This window comes from Phacochoerus africanus, chromosome 2, assembly GCF_016906955.1.
Source record: "Phacochoerus africanus isolate WHEZ1 chromosome 2, ROS_Pafr_v1, whole genome shotgun sequence".
In the NCBI taxonomy this organism is placed as follows: Eukaryota; Metazoa; Chordata; class Mammalia; order Artiodactyla; family Suidae; genus Phacochoerus; species Phacochoerus africanus.
In genome coordinates, this window is record NC_062545.1 from 186441759 (window position 1) to 186458423 (window position 16665).

Sequence of the window (16665 nt, forward strand, 5' to 3'; positions counted from 1 at the left end):
ATGGAAATTCTGTTAAAATAATCAGGTATTGACAGAAGAAGTCATTCGCTCCCACCCCTTCATTAGAGGTGATTTTGACAACTATTAAGCAAGAAGAAGGTCAGAGAAGTTTTGGATGAGAATGTCAAGTCCATATGCTCCTTGCTTACAGGTGACTCAGCTTCTAGAAGGACCCAGAAGTGAAATTTTGTTCCGAGATTAGCTGTCCTTGGTTAAAGATACTTTCCGAATGTATGAAATACTATGAAATAATTCCATGGTCCCTGCTAGTCCTAAACTTATTTTTATTTATTAGTTTTTCTGTTTCCTGCTTTTCAGTTTATCCCTTGATTTTAGAAATGAAATGGCCCTACAAAGAGAAAAATCTCCATAAAGAAATGTACCAGTCAAGATCAAATATGACTTTAAAGGCTAGTAATGTCTCATGGGTGACATGGGAAACCTGGCAAAAAAGAAAAGTATCTCATTTGCCTATTCATTTGGCACATTTTTTCTAGCATGAAAAGATCTGGGAAAAGGAGGGAGAAAAAGTAGTTCATCCTAAAATCAGAAGAAAACCAACAAAGCCTACGTGTGACAGCCTCAGAGGAAGTTTTCATCCACACCCTGGCATTTCATCACAGCCTGCTCAGTTCCGATGAACAGCCAAACCATGGCTCTTTGAGCAGCACAGTCCGTTCTCAAAGTTCAAGGATTTTTCAAAAGGTCAGAGTTGTGGACACATTGCTTAAACCAAACAGGGGGACGTAGAAATGAGAGGCACAGTGGATAGACTCACTGGGGCTGTGTACTGCATGAGCTGGGAGTCATCTCAGCAGGATTTGTAAGCAAGTCCTAACTACACCATTAGGGAGAGAATAAAAGAAGCTACTTAAACATAAGACCCGGTGTGTTACTTCCCTCCCCACCCCAGTCAGCCAGAGCCTGGGATTCTTAGTCAGAAGGCCATGGCAATGTCACTGAAGTCAGGCACCAAAACACTCCAACCGTCCAACCCAAACCTTGGAATTCCCCAGGAATAGGCCCTTAAAGTGATGTCAAGTCTTGTGGGATTCACCATTTCCAGTCCTACAAGAACACCTCCTCTTTAACAAAATCCTAGCTGCCAAGGAACGCATCACACTGGAGCCAAGGAAGTCACTTGGTCGATGCTTTAAAACTGAAGCCTGTCCAGAGCGGACAGACCTTCCCCCAACAGGAGTGAATTCTGTTGCATCCCTGGAAACAAAACGAAGGGGAGCTGTATCCAGAATAGAGGCTGAGCAGGACCAGCTGAGCTGGGGCTGCCTCGGGAGGAGGAGTCCAAGGTCATGGAGGACGGTGGTGGAAGAGAAGCACCCTTTTGTCTTCTGCTCAGCTGAAGTTTCCCTTAGTTGGACAGCCAACCATTCCAGCCTTTGACATTTCTTGGGGCGAAGACAGGGCTTCGCCAAAGCAAATGACCAAATAAATTGTAAGGAGAAGATGGGAGAGAGGGAGCAAGAGGTGAATCTACAGCCTTAAAAAAGGCTTGACAACGCATCATCAACCAATGGACAATCTGAAGTGGAAATTAAGAAAATAATTCCATTGACAATAGCATCAACAAGAATAAAATAGGTGTCGGTTGTGGAAGGAACATGAGTGATTTTTAGAGCCGTCAAGCTCTTCTGCATGACACCATAATGGCAGTTACCTATCGTTATACATTGGTCTGAAGTCACAGAATGTATGATACCAAGAGTGAAACCTAATGTAAACTGTGGACTTTGGGTGATTATGGTGTTTCAGCGTAGGGTCAATAATTGTAACAAATGTACCACTGTGCTGGGGGATGTTGACAAGGGGAGGCCTTACATGAGTGAGGGCAGGAAGCATAAGGGAAATTCCTGTACTTTCCATTCAGTTTTACTGTGAATCTAAAACTGCTCTAAAAAATCAACACAACATTGTAAATCAACTATAAATTAAAAAAATAAAAAATAAGGTTTTTAAAAATAAAAATAAAAAAATAAGGTTTATAAAAATAAAAAATAAAACTCTCTGAAAATAAAGTCTGCTAATAAAATGAATAAAATACTTAGGAGTAAACTAAGGAGGTGAAAGACTTGTACACTGAGGGAGTTTCCATCATGTTCAGTGGTAACGAACCCAACTAGCATCCATGAGGATGCAGGTTTGATCCCTGGCCTCACTTAGTGGGTTAAGGATCTGGCGTTGCCGTGAGCTGTGGTGTAGGTCACAGATGCAGCTCAGATCCTGCATTGCTATGGCTGTGGTGTAGACCAGCAGCTATAGCTCCAATTTGACCCCTAGCATGGGAACTTCCATATGCTGCAGGTGAAGCCCTAAAAAGACAAAAACAGGAGCTCCCTTCATGGCTCAGCAGTTAACGAACCTGACTAGGATCCATGAGGACGTGTGGGTTTGATCCCTGGCCTCGTTCAGTGAGTGAAGGATCTGGCATTGTTGTGAGCTGTGGTGTAGGCTACAGATGTGGCTCAGATCCCGTGTTGCTATGGCTGTGGCGTAGGCTGGCAGCTGTAGCTCTGATTGGACCCCTAGCCTGGGAACCTCCATATGCTGCAGGTGTGGCCCTAAAAAGCAAAAAATAAAATAATAAAATAAAAAGACAAAACCAAACCAAAACAAACAAAAAACAAGACTTGTACACTGAAAAACTATAAAATGTTGATGAAAAAAATCAAAGACATTAATGAATGGATATTCATGAATAGCAAGACTTAAGATTGCTAGAATATCCGTACTACCTGAAGCAATCTACAGATTTAAATGAAATCTCTTATCAAAACCCCAATGACATTTTCTTTCACAGAAATTGGAAAAATACATTCTGAAATTCATATGAAATCTCAGAGACCCCAAAGAGCCAAAACAATCTTGAAAAAGAAAAACAAAGCTGGTGGCTTCATGCTTCCTAATTTCAAAACATTATAAAGCTAAAATAATCAAAAATAGTGTGGTACTGGCATAAACATAGACATATGGACCAACAGAACAGAATATTCAGCCCAGAAACAAATCCTCAAGCACATGATCAAATGATCTTTGACGAAGGTGCCAATGCGACACAACTGGAGAGAGACAGTCTCCTCAACAAGTGGTGGTGGTTAACACTGGCCATCCACACACAAAAGGAAGATGTTGGACCCTTCCCTTATGTCACATGCAAAAATTAATTTTAAAAGGATTAAAAACCTCACCTTAAGAACCACAACTATAAAACTCCCAGAAAAAAAAGAGGGGGAAAGGGAAAGGGCAAGGATTTCTTGACTATGACACTAAAAGTACAGATAACAAAAGCAAAAAGAGATAAATGGGACTACACCAAACCTAAACTTTTTTTTTTTTTTTTTTTGGTCTTTTGTCTTTTCAGGGCCACACCTGTAGCACATGGAGATTCCCAGGCTGGGGGTCGAATCAGAGCTGTAGCTTCTGGCCTACACCACAGTCACAGCAATGCAGGATCCAAGCTGCATCTGCAACCTACACCACAGCTCGCAGCAATGCCGGATCCTTAACCCACTAAGCAAGGCCAGGGATCAAACCTGCGTCCTCATGGATGCTAATCAGATTCTCTTCCGCTGAGCCACAATGGGAACTCCTAAGCCTAAACTTCTTATGCAGCAAAGGAAACAACAACGTGAAAAGGCAACCTCCAAAATGGGAGAAAATATTTGCAAACTATTTATCTGGTAAGGGATTAATATATAAAGAACTCCTGGAGTTCCCGTCGTGGCACAGTGGTTAACGAATCTGACTAGGAACCATGAGGTTGCGGGTTTGGTCCCTGCCCTTGCTCAGTGGGTTGACGATCCGGCATTGCCATGAGCTGTGGTGTAGGTTGCAGACGCGGCTCGGATCCCGCGTTGCTGTGGCTCTGGCGTAGGCCAGTGGCTACAGCTCCAATTCGACCCCTAGCCTGGGAACCTCCATATGCCACGGGAGTGGCCCAAAGAAACAGCAAAAAAGACAAAAAATAAAAATAAAAAAAAAAACTCCTACAACTCAACAAAAACATCAAATAACCTGATTTTTAAAAAGTACTTGAATAGACCTTTTTCCAAAGAATTTATACAAATGATCATGTGCATATGAAAAGATGATCAACATCACTAATCATCAAGGAAATGCAATTAAAAACTACAATGAAATACTACTTCCTGCCCATTAGGATGGTCATAATAAAAACAAAAAACTGAAAAATAACAAGTTTTGGCAAGGAAGTGGATAGAGTGGAATTCTTGTGCAGTGTTGGTGGGAATGTAAGATGGTATAGCCGCTATGGAAAACTGTATGGAGTTTCCTCAAAAAATTAGGGAGAATTACTGCATGATCTAGCAATTCCACGTCTGGGGTATATATCCAAAAGAATTGAAAAATGGGATCTTGAGATATTTGCACACCATGTTCACTGCAGTATTATTCACAATAGCCAAGAGGGAAGAATAATCTAAGCATCCATCAGTGGATGAGTGGATAAAGAGAAAGTAGTATATGCATACAATGGAATAGTATCCAACCTTTAAAAAGAAGGAAATCATTAAAAAAAAGGAAGGGAACCCTGCCGTAGACTACAACAAGGGTGACTCTTGAGGACATTATGCTAAGTGAAATAAACCAGCCAAAAAAGACAAACACTGCATAATTCTACCCATATGAGGAATGTGAAGCAAACTCTTAGAAAGAGAAAATAGAATAGTGGATACCGGAGCTGAAGGAGGGTAAGAGGGTGAGTTGTTCAATGGGTACAGGGTTTCGATTTTGCAAGATGAAAAAGTTCTAGAAATCTGTTGTGCAACAAAGTGCAACAGCATAGTTACTACTATTCCATACACTGAAGCATGGTTAGGATAATAAATTTTGTGATTTTTACCACAATTTAAAAAACCCAGATCAATCAATTGTAATGTATGGACTTCATTTGTACCTTGATTCAAATAAACTATCTTTAAAAATGATTTGAATCAAGGGAAATAACAAGAGAAAATTGAATGCTGACAATATTTGATATTATTTATAATTTTTTCTTCATTCGTTTATTGATTTATTTGCTTTTTATGGCCACACCTGCAGCATATGGACGTTCCCAGGCTGGGGTCCAATTGGAGCTACAGCTGCCAGCCTAGGCCACAGCCACAGCAACATCAGGTCCAAGCTCTGTCTGCGACCTACACCACAGCTCATGGCAACGCCGGATCCTTAACCCACTGAGTGAGGCCAGGGATCAAACCCATGTCCTCATGGATACTAGTTCAGTTCTTTACCACTGTGCCACAGTGGGAACGCTCTGGAATGTATTAAATTTTTTTTGTTGTTGTTGTTGTTGTTGTTGTTGTTGTTGCTATTTCTTGGGCCGCTCCCGCTGCATATGGAGGTTCCCAGGCTAGGGGTCAAATCGGAGCTGTAGCCACCGGCCTACGCCAGAGCCACAGCAACGTGGGATCCCAGCTGCGTCTGCAACCTACACCACAGCTCACGGCAACGCCGGATCGTTAACCCACTGAGCAAGGGCAGGGACCGAACCCGCAACCTCATGGCTCCTAGTCGGATTCGTTAACCACTGCACCACGATGGGAACTCCTGGAATGTATTAAACTTTTAATAGTACTTCCTACAAGTATCTTCTCAAAGGTATTCTTAAGTAAAGGACATTTCATTTTTTTAAGTAAAGAACATTTCATTTTTATCAGTGAACAAGTTGGGGCTCCTGGAGGATTAATGACAGGAACTCCTTGATATTAAAGTATTAGCTTTTGTGTGATAATGAATGGTGTATAGGTTGTGTGATTCCTCTTCTTTCAGATAATTTGAAATATTTTTGGATGAAATGATGTCTGTGATTTGCTTTGAAATAAAGCAATAGGGATGGGAGGTATGGAGGAATCAAGACGACCATGAATTGAGATTTACAGAAGCTGGATCATGGGTACACGAGGGTCTTGGACTTATGTAATATCTACTCTTGTAAAATTTTTTCCATAATAAAGACTAAAATAAACACAAAACAAATGCCCCTGGAAGATATGGTGCTGTTGAGTATTTACACTTGTCCTTGAGCTCATCTACTGAGCCTTCCCTCTTCACCATCAGCAGGGGACCCAGGTCAATCATAGTGAATCTGGGTGTTCTGTGTTGACGGATGGCCTTCTCTAAAACCTTGGTGTCTGTAACTGTTTTTTGGGGTTTTTTGTTTGTTTGTTTGTTTGTTTTTTGTCTTTTCTATGGCAGCTCCCGTGGCACATGGAGGTTCCCAGGCTAGGGGTCTAAATAGAGCTGTAGCCACTGGCCTACACCACAGCCAAAGCAACGTGGCATCTGAGCCACGTCTGCGACCTACACCACAGCTCACGGCCACACCGGATCCTTAACCCACTGAGCAAGTCCAGGGATCAAACCTGCAACCTCATGGTTCCTAGTCGGATTCGCTAACCACTGAGCCACGAAGGGAACTCCCATGTAACTGTTCTTCTACTAAGTGATAAAACAAGGAACTTGGCCAATTTGTCTTTTTTAAAAAACTTTCATTGAAGTATAGTTAATTTACAATGTTGTGTCAGTTTCAGGTGTAGAGCAAAGTGATTCATAAATCTATATTCTTTTTCAAATTATTTTCTGTTATATTTTATTACAAGATATGAACATAGTTTCCTGTGCTATACAATAGGACCTTGTGGTTTATTTTATATATAATAGTTTGTATCTGTTATCCCAAACTCTTAATTTATCTCTCCCTCCTCCTTTCCCTTTTGGTAACTGTTGTTTGTTTTCTCTGTCTGTGAGTCTATTTCTGTTTTGTAAATAAGTTCATTTGTATCATTTTCTTGATTCCACATATGTGATATCATATGATATTTGTCTTGCTCTGAGTCCTTCAGTTAATATGATAACCTCTAGGTCCATCCATGTTGCTGCAAATGGCATTATCTCTGTCTCTTTTTTTTTTTTTTTTGCAGCTGAGTAATCTTGCATTGTATATATACCACATCTTTATCTATTCATCTGCTGGTGGACATTTAGGTTGTTTCCATGTTTGGCTATTGTGAATAGTGCTGCAATGAATGTTAAGGTGCAGGTTTCTTTTGGAGGTAGAGTTTTCATCTTTTCCAGATAAATTTGTTCAGAAATGGGACTGCTAGATCATATGGTAACTCTATTTTTAGCTGTTAAAGGAAACTTCATACTGTTCTCCCTAGTGGCTGCACCAATTTACATTCTCACCAACAGCGCAGGAGGGTTCCCAATCCAGCATTTATTGTTTGTAAACTTTCTGATAATGGCCATTCTAACAGGTGTGAGGTGGTAGTGTAATACCTCACTGTGGTTTTGATTTGCTCTTCTCTATTAGAGATATTGAAAATCTTTTCAAGTGCTTATGGGTCATCTGTTTGTCTTCTTTGGAAAAATGTCTATTCAGGTCTTTGGCCTATTTTTTGATTGCATTGTTTATTTTTTGATGTTAACTTGTATAAGCTGCTTATATATTTTGAAAATTAATACCTATTGGTTTGCAAACATTTTCTCCCATTCCATGGGTCATCTTTTCATTTTGCTTATGGTTTCCTTTGCTGTGCAAAAAAAAGCTTTTAAGTTTAATTAGGTCCCATTGGGTTTTTTGGGTTTTTGTGGGGTTTTTTTGCCTTTATTTCCATTACTCTAGGAGATGGATTCCAAAAATATTGCTGTGATTTATGCCAAGGAGTGTCCATGTTTTCCTCTAGTTTTATGGAATCCAATCGTACATTTAGGTTTTATTTTATGTTTGCACATGGTATTAGAGAATGTTTTAATTTCATTCTTTTACATGTAGCCATCTAGTTTTCCCAGTCACTTATTGAAGAGACTATCTTTTCTCTGCTGTATATTCTTGCCTCCTCTGTCACAGATTAACTGATCATAAGTGCATGAGTTTATTTTTGGGGTCTCTATTCTGTTTCATCGATGCTCTCAGGAGCATCTGCTTTTGTGCCAGTACCATGGTGTTTTGATAACAGTAGCTTTGTAGTATAGTCTGAAATCTGAGAGTGTAATTCTTCCATCTGTGTTCTTCTTTTGACAAATTCAATCTTTGGCAAAAAAACTCAGGAGCAGCAACCTGGGCTTACTGAGCAGTTCATTGTTTTACTGACGCCTGTGAGCTGTGGTTTTAGGAATATCTCATGCACTCCTGTTTAGGTGATTAGGTTTACTACCCACAGGCCACAGGCTTGGAGGAGAGGCAGGCCACCTCAGTGCTAGCACCTGGACAGGCTGACAACCACTGAGGGCTAGGCCCCTGCTTAGGTGGAAATGAAAACGGGGAGAAGACTACCTGAGAGAGGGAATGATGAGGTCACCAGACACAGACACAAAAGAAGCAGCAAAACCTTTGCTCCTACTCGAAAGTTTTGCCAGGCAGGCTGTTCCCTAGAAAAGGGAGGGGAACTCTTCCACTCCCTGCATTGCCCAGCTCCTGCCCCAGCCATCTCTTCCTTCCCCAGCTGCTCCCACATAGAAAGCAAGGCCAGTTCTCAGGAGCTGTGATTACCCAAACTTAGGCTTAGAACAGGGACATGAGGGTCACTCAGATTCTCTGTTCTTACCCCAGATCTCCTCTTCCCCTTACTGCAGGAGGGTGAGGACAGTAATACTTAAACTAAATACCAAAGGGAAACGGAGAGCCTGGAGTAAACTTATATTCTGGAATTCATATTCTAATAGTTTGATGGTTGAAAGAAGCCCTTATGAAGGGTATCTTTGCTAAAACAGAATGCAATTAAAATAACTGAATTTATTGATGTATCTATACCAATGGTTCAAAAAGAAAATACTTTCACAAGAACAAAGTCGTAACACTTTAATAATTTAAATAAAACCAACTTCAGGAACAATATACACCATACATAAAATTCAAACAATTAAATCGAACAGTGTATTTAAATGCATCAAATTCTTAAAAAACCCCCAAAATGGACTCAAGGCCATGGATATGAAAAGGTAATTTTGGAGTACTACAGACCAGAGTAAAACAGACAAGGTTATTACTTTGCATTTACCAATACTCCAGACCAATACTGTGGATACTTTAGACTTTTATGAGGACACTTCTAGGGAATGTTAGAATAAAGAGTCATTAAAAAGGAATACAGTTGATCTCAGAAAGATGAATTAATAGCTAGCAATTTCTTTGGTCCTCCAAATCACACCTGCAAAAACTTTAAAGTATAACATGAGCTGAGGGTTTATCTCTAAATGTCTAAATGTTAAGTGGGATAATGTCTGATCAGGTTAGATTTTAAGAGGAACTAAAAATCAACCACCACTCTACTTTAGAAACCCCAAATACAGAAAAACAAAAGGAACTAGAAGTAGGAAAGAATTGAAAAACAAACAAACAAAAATACCTCTGCCATCTTGCCCTAGCAGAAGCCAAATGGCATCCGAGTGGTAGGGATGGGACTAGCGTTCCAGCAAGCACTGTAGCCAACCCTTCTTAAGGTAATGGGATAAATTTGAAGAGCGCAGTGTCAGCCAAGTAAGAGACCTCATGGAATAATTTTGTTTGTTTTTGCAGAGGATTGTGGCGGGGGTGGGGGTGGGGGTGGGGGGAGTGTTGTTTGCTTGTTTTAATTTGGCCCACACTGCCCCAGCAGAGGACATTTTAAGATAATCAGTAATAAGGCAGCAGCATCCTAGACTAAAAGATCTATCCCACTTGAGGAGTTACACAGAAGACAAGATCCACATGGACCACAAGGAAAATCAGTACAGGGGCTTCCAGTATTCTCCAATCATTCCAGAAAATTACAGTGCATTTTCACAGATATCAACAGTACAGCTTTCATTAGACAGGGGACATAGCTCAACACAGTCAGCAGTGAGAGTCTGCATTCTCTCATGTTCATGGAAGCTATGGTTCTGCAGACCTGAAAGGATGGACACTTTCAAAAGTTTCTGGAAAAACTTAGAAAAATATTTGATAAGTTAAAAAAAAAAAAGTTTTGAGGCATCTACAGGGAACATACAAAGTAAGCTCCCAAGAAACGTGTAAAGGCAGAACTGTGAGAAGTAATTATTTGCAGTGTCAGTACTAAGTCTTATAAAATAATGGCTTTTTTTAAAAAGGCGAAGGTATCTACTCTCTAAATGGTATGATATTCTCATCAAGGCACAGAGAGTTAAATGTCTAAATCCCTGTATGTTGACATGAGAATACACTCGTAAACAACGCCAGGAACGAATTCCCTGTACTTGAATTTTAAAAAGAATACAAGATAGAAATTGCCTTTTTAACTCATAGTAAAATAAAAAACATAGATATTCCAGTACTTTCCTTTGGTGACATATGTTACAACTGGATAGTTAAAAAATAAATACGTAAAAAATAAATTGTCACCGGCAGTTAAATAAACATGATTAAAGTGGAGCCTACTGGACTTTGAATTTGCAGACAATGCTGCACACTGTACATAAATTATTTTAAGCACTACAGCATTTTTGTTTGGGGAAGATAAAATAAATATATCGGCCATAGTTTTCTTCCATTCCCAACACTTCTATGCTTCTCAATCAAATCACCATACTCTGAGCAAAATACACACATTCTTCTCTCTTCCCAGCACCCTCAGGTTACTTGAAAGGCAGTGGTTTTATGCAAATAACCTACACTACTGGCAGTTTGCTTGCATGTTGCCACTAAAAGGTGGCAAGAAGAAAGTAGAGGGCTCACCCCTTTATTAATTATCTTTATTTGATTTGCTATAAATAATTATTAAATACGATTAGTGACAAGGAATACAGTTCACGTCTGTAACAACTGGAAATGGAATATACAAACAATTAAGACTAAACGACACTACTAGTGGCACAATCTGTAAACCACGTGGCACACGCTGAGGTTCAGCTCTTAATGAGAGTCAGAAACTCTTCCCGGGTCTTGGGGTCCTCCCGGAACACCCCCAACATTGTGCTGGTCACGGTTCTACTGTTCATTTTCTGCACCCCTCGCATTACCATACACATGTGTCTACAAAACAAGGCAACAAAGATGGTTTCAAGGAGTAGACAACTGCAGATTTGTTTTTTTATTTTTATTTTATTTCATTTAATATCATTATTTGTCTTTTAGGGCCGTAACCACGGCATATGGAGGTTCCCAGACTAGGGGTCAAATTGGAACTGTAGACACTGGCCTACACCACAGCCACAGCAACGCTGGATCCTTAACTCACTGAGCAAGGCCAGGGATCCAACCTGCAGCCTGATGGATACACAGTCAGATTGGTTTCCTCTGAGCCATGACGGGAACTCCAGATGTGTTTTTTTTAAAAAGCAGCCCAAGTGATTAAATCTGATTCAGCTGAGTTTACTGAGTATGTCAAAATGTCACTTTGTAGACAAATTTGGCCTAAACTTTTCTATTTTTAAGTTTCTAAGTCTTATAGCTTTTACCTTATCAGAGGTCAAGCCCTAAAGCATCTAGTAGGAAGAGGGAAAAATAGAATTTTCTTCCTCATTGATACTAATGGAAAAGGTCTCCAGAAATACACAACTTCTAGACGAAAAGAAATTTAGAATTCTCACTCAATCCATCTTCAGGACCAAGACAGTACTAAGCTAGCTCAGGTCTTCAGAGAAACACTGAAGCCTGCTGGTCTGACCAGGCAGAATCCAGAGAATGGTGACCACAGTAGGTGAAGGTGGTCAGCATCCACAGTACACACTTCAGGCCAGGCCAAAGAACAGATGAAAACGGCCCACAGCACATGCGCCATTCTCATAACTTATTCTCCGTGTCGTCAGCTGCCCTTTGTACCTATTCTCAGCTCACTTTATTTTTTAAATGTGTGACAAAATATTAGGAAAACTCTTAGAGCAACAAAGAGTTAAAGAAGAAATTCGAAGAAGACATAAAACCTTACTGTTGTGCAGTTTTACTATACCTAAATCTCTGACTCTGTACACCCCCCACCCCCAAAAAAACCACTGTGACATTATTAAAGGCAGGTACAGACTTACGTTGCTTCAACCACTACTCCGACTCCAGCAGGTCGCAAGGCCTCTGTGATTGCTACAGCAATTTGTTTTGTAAGACGTTCTTGAACTGTGGGTGTAATGGGGAGCTCAGTTTAGAAGTTTGACATGAACAGATAGCTGGGAGATTTTGTTGTTGCTAGAATATTTGAAATCTTAAAAAGCAAGACCTCAGGAGTTCCTGTCATGGCTCAGTGGCTAACGAACCCAACTAGCACCCATGAGGACTCAGGTTCGATCCCTGGCCTCCATCAGCGGGTTAAGGATCCGGCGTTGCCATGAGCTGTGGTGTAGGTCGCAGACGTGGCTCCAATCCTGTGTTGCTGTGGCTGTGGTGTAGGCCGGCAGCTACAGCTCCAATTTGACTCCTAGCCTGGGAACCTCCATACGCCGCAGGTGGAAGCCCCTCCCCCAAAAAAGAAAAGAAATAAAAAGAAAAAAGAAAAAGCAAGACATCAGTGAGGCTTAAGAGCCAAGACATACCATACCTCCTGGGCCACAGGAGGCCCCCTGTTCAATTCCCTCCCCTGTAGTACAGGTGCCAAAAGGAACCCAGGAACCCCAGGTGCCCTCCAGTAGTGCTGGAGGATTAGAATGAAGACTCTCTTAGGTGTGCAGAAAGACCAAGAGAAAATTGACAAGCCTCCCCCTGCAACCCTCGGGGGGCAGAGTAGGGCAAATGAATAAATAGCTTGCAAAAAGGCTACAGTCCAATTACCGAATTGTACTTAGAGCAATGTTGAAAACCAATGATTTAACCTAAATAATGCAGTTTCTATGCTGAATAAACAACATCTTTGAAAACACAAAAGTGTTCACTGCAGCTATTTGAAAAGTGAAAAAAATCTCCAAATATCAGAGCAGGAATTGGTTAAATCAAGCCAGAGCACAGCCAGCAAAATGAGATGGTTACATGTATGTGGAAAAAAAGTGTTCAAGATTTGTTAAATGAAGAAAAAGGATGGAAAAAAGGCAAAGCCAATTTTCAAATATGACAATAAAAATAAATTGATTCTAAAATTTTGGTATATGCAATAAAATGTGAAGGAATGTGCCAATACAATGATTTGTTCTGGAGGCTTGAAACACAGCAGACTTTCTGTTTTATATTCCTATGCAGCTTTAATTTTTATAAGATATATGTATCATAGTAAGAACAAAAAATACTTTTTCCTTAAGAAAAAATGTTTTTCTATAAATAAAAGTTTAAAAGCTTACCTTGTAATCTTCTACTATAGATTTCTACAATCCTAGAAGAGAAAGAATTGTTTTAATTATAAATTGAAGTGAAATTGGTAAAGGCTTCCTCATAAGACTAAAGAATAATTGCTTTACTGAAGCAATTGTAGGTTGTGGGCAGGGGATAAATGCTTATAGGAAGAGAATAGAAAGATGCAAAACGATCAAAAAAAAAAAATGACAAGAGGGAGAGTCTAAAGGAGACCACCAACCATGACACAGAGTTGGGCTTCCCTAAGTCCTCAAAGAGAGAGAATTAAGTGTAACGTTCACTTAGGAAAAACAACAATTAGAGATGAGTAATTTTTAAGCTCACAAGTCATCAAGTTTAGGCCAAGTCTCATATGTTCTAATTAATCATATTGTTTAATCAGTGCTTAAAGTTCAAATTAAAAATAAAGACTATTCGTTAATTAATAGCAGACCCACGTCAGCTACGTACCAACTAAACCTATTAGGATAATCAGATTAGAGCTAAGCAGACTCCTTCAGATACCTCTTTGTAATAGAGGGTTACAGCAGCACTCAGTAGGATTAATCCCCCCCGAATAAAGGCTCATGACACAGTCTGTCAGGTGATGAATGTCCCCGTTCGACATTTTATACTCTGGCTGTAAAATGTAAGGATGGCCTCAGAATTACGCATTTGAGGATCACCTCCACGTGAAGGCTCTTTCTTTTAACATTTGGCCGTTTAGGCATGAATTTGGACTCAATTTAAGCATCAGTTGGCCTATGAGATGTATTAAGGCCCTTTTCCCCCAACGCACCACTCAGACCTGCGGACTTGCCAGCCAGTGAAGTCAGTCGCAGGCGGGCCGCCCTCCTCCAATAGGAAAGCCTCCAGCGTTTTACTCCCTCCAGGCGCCTGCGTGTTTCTAGTAGGTAGAGCGCCTGTCGTGCCAAAAGAGGGTCATTTGTTATTGAGGGCCTTCTGTGTATATATGATTGTGTGGCGAACAGGGCCCCTTGGCTCAGAGAGTTTGTACTTCTTATTCCTAGTTTATTCGTTTTTCTCTTTCAAGTAAGGAAAAGGTGTTGAATTTCCGTCTTCTCAACATTAAAGACAATCATGTAGCCTATGGTGGGGCCACACAAGATGGCCATTCTCTTGCTCTCTGTAGGTCCCTGGCTCGACCAGACCCTGCTTCAGGCACATAACTATCCAATCCTTCTAATTACAGGGCTAAATCAGTAACCACCTATGTGCTTGCCTCCTGCCCCAGCTGCTCGTTTCCCTGGTAACTGATGAGCCAACCGGAGGTCAGTTTCCCCTATAAATGGAAGCTTCCCTCTACCCCGCAAAGCAGAGATTGTTGCCTGCATGCTGGGATGTCACTCCAGGACCTGGCTTTGGACTTGTAAGATTTCCCCCATCCTCTATAAACTGTTGATGTCTCTGTTGCTGTCTCTAGGCACTTTCTTCTGTCTTGAGGCTGGGCAATTACAAGGCTTGGAGGCCTAAGAGGTGCAGGCCAGCCAAGAGGCTGAGGAAACGCCCACGAATGCAGAGAGGTCAGGAACTGAGGATGGGGAACAGAAAGTCATGGGGGGATCCCAAAGTGGCCCTCCACTGGCAATGTGGGGCCCTGTGCAGCTGGCTACCATAAGAGGTCCCCCCCCCCCCATTATATCAACAGGAGCCTGCTAACCTCAGAGTCTTTGTCCAGTTTAAAAATAGCCCCCAAGCTCCTAGCTCATTTGACTGCCTGGGGATAGCTGGTGAATACAAAATCCCCCAGACTTAAAATATCTACAAAATTAGGCATACCCCAACACCCCACCCTAAACAGTTACAGACACAAGCCTTAGAGGTACTAGCTCCAGGACAGGCCTGGGAATTGGACATGGCCAGTTACCTGGAAGGGTTTGGGGCCTGTGGCAATGGCAAAATTACAAGAGTACCCTTGGGCTTCTAGTCCCCCAGCAATGGAGGGGGGCAGAGCAACAATACAGTCTGATGAAGCAGCAGCTACATGCAGTCAGCAATGTGTTACAGCAGGTGAAAGACATTTAAAAAGGCCTGAGTCATGGAGCAATGCACAAAAATACTACCTGGGGTCTAGAACAGCCATGCATGACAAACAGGACCCCCGTGGACATCGACGGTGACCAAGAAATTCATGTTACCAGCCATGAAGTTCAAAAATGGGCTGATGGAAATGACACTAGCATTTTCACCTGCCTTACAACCCCACTACTGCCAGGGCCATTGAAAGGATGTTAAGGACTACTTAACAATTATGATGGGAATCCTGCTCTCAGGTGGAGAAGGAGGCTAACTGGAGCCCTATGCATCAAACATCCCAGGAGCAACTGACCCAGTGCCTACGTCACATTAACTAAGAAGCAATTAGCGCCACCCCAGTTCAGCTGTTGACCACAGAAGGACCCTTGCCAACTGTCGGTCAGGACAATAACTCACTTTTGCCCGTTGCCACAGTATCTACCCCCAGGGGAGTACATTAGAAAATGGCCCTGGGACTGGGAGGTAAGTCTCAGGTGATTTGGGTTTACCACCCTATAGGAAATAAGATTAGGAAGAGTCTTAGAGATTTCACCTCTCTTCTACCTGCCCACCTAAGACTAATGAAGTAATTACTCTGGACCTCTCCTGGAAAAGGCTCCTAATTTATATTAACCCTCTGGCCTGTCAGACCTCCTCTCCGGTATTTAGCATTGGCTGTGGGGACTGAGGGTGGACAGGTGGTAGGGAGCTGCAGGTCAGGACAAAAACCACAGGCAGAGGTGTTAATATCTCAGAATGCTGATACCAATAATGTTTTGCTTAAGGGTCATCCCTGTATTGTGCCTCTTAAACATCTTAGCATTTCATCCCTAGCCTGAATAGAAGGAATCTGTTCACAGACTGGGGGACAAGAGTGGCCTCACTGCACTTGAGTCTTAGTGCGGGGTCTATGGGGAGATGCCAGTGCCATCCTCCTCTTGACTCCATGAAAACCTGACCCAGTAAGTGCCTGGCTTATTCTTGCTACACTTTAGCTGCTGCACTCTGCATTATATTTGTGGTATCTGGTTGCAATGCCCCCTACATACCTGACTCCAGGGCTATCATGGAAGAGGCGGGGTACCAAGATTGTAAAGGTCATGCAGGGTGTGTAGGAGCGGAGTGTGTGGTCAGGCCAAGTAAGATGGCTGTTCTCTTGCTCTACGTTCATTCCTGCCTTGACCAGGCCCCGCTTCATGCACATGACTATCCAATCCTTCTAATTATAGCACTAAATCAGTAACTGCCTAGGTGCTGGCCCCCTGCCCCAGCTGCTCATTTCCCTGGTAACGTGATAAGTCAACTTGATGTCAATTCTCCCTTATAAATGATAGCCTCCATCTAACCCAGTAGTGAAGGTTGTTGCTATACACCGTGGAGTGTCCCTTCAGGACCTTGCTTCGGAC

General features: G+C 41.7%; 1 protein-coding gene across 2 annotated transcripts in view; it reads right to left on the bottom strand.

Moving 5' to 3' along the window:
- The window catches only part of GCH1 (GTP cyclohydrolase 1), a 108293-nt gene that overhangs the window by 44573 nt on the left and 47055 nt on the right, over positions 1 to 16665 (bottom strand). The window contains exons 4-6 of one of the 2 annotated variants that reach the window (XM_047767387.1): positions 13231 to 13262; positions 11998 to 12082; positions 8820 to 11005 (exon numbers count right to left, since the gene is read on the bottom strand). In XM_047767387.1, coding sequence (XP_047623343.1) covers positions 10879 to 11005; positions 11998 to 12082; positions 13231 to 13262 — 244 coding nt within the window. In that variant the 3' untranslated portion in view covers positions 8820 to 10878. Of the gene's footprint in view, positions 1 to 8819; positions 11006 to 11997; positions 12083 to 13230; positions 13263 to 16665 lie in introns of those variants that run through there. The other variant, XM_047767388.1, reaches the window with a different exon arrangement.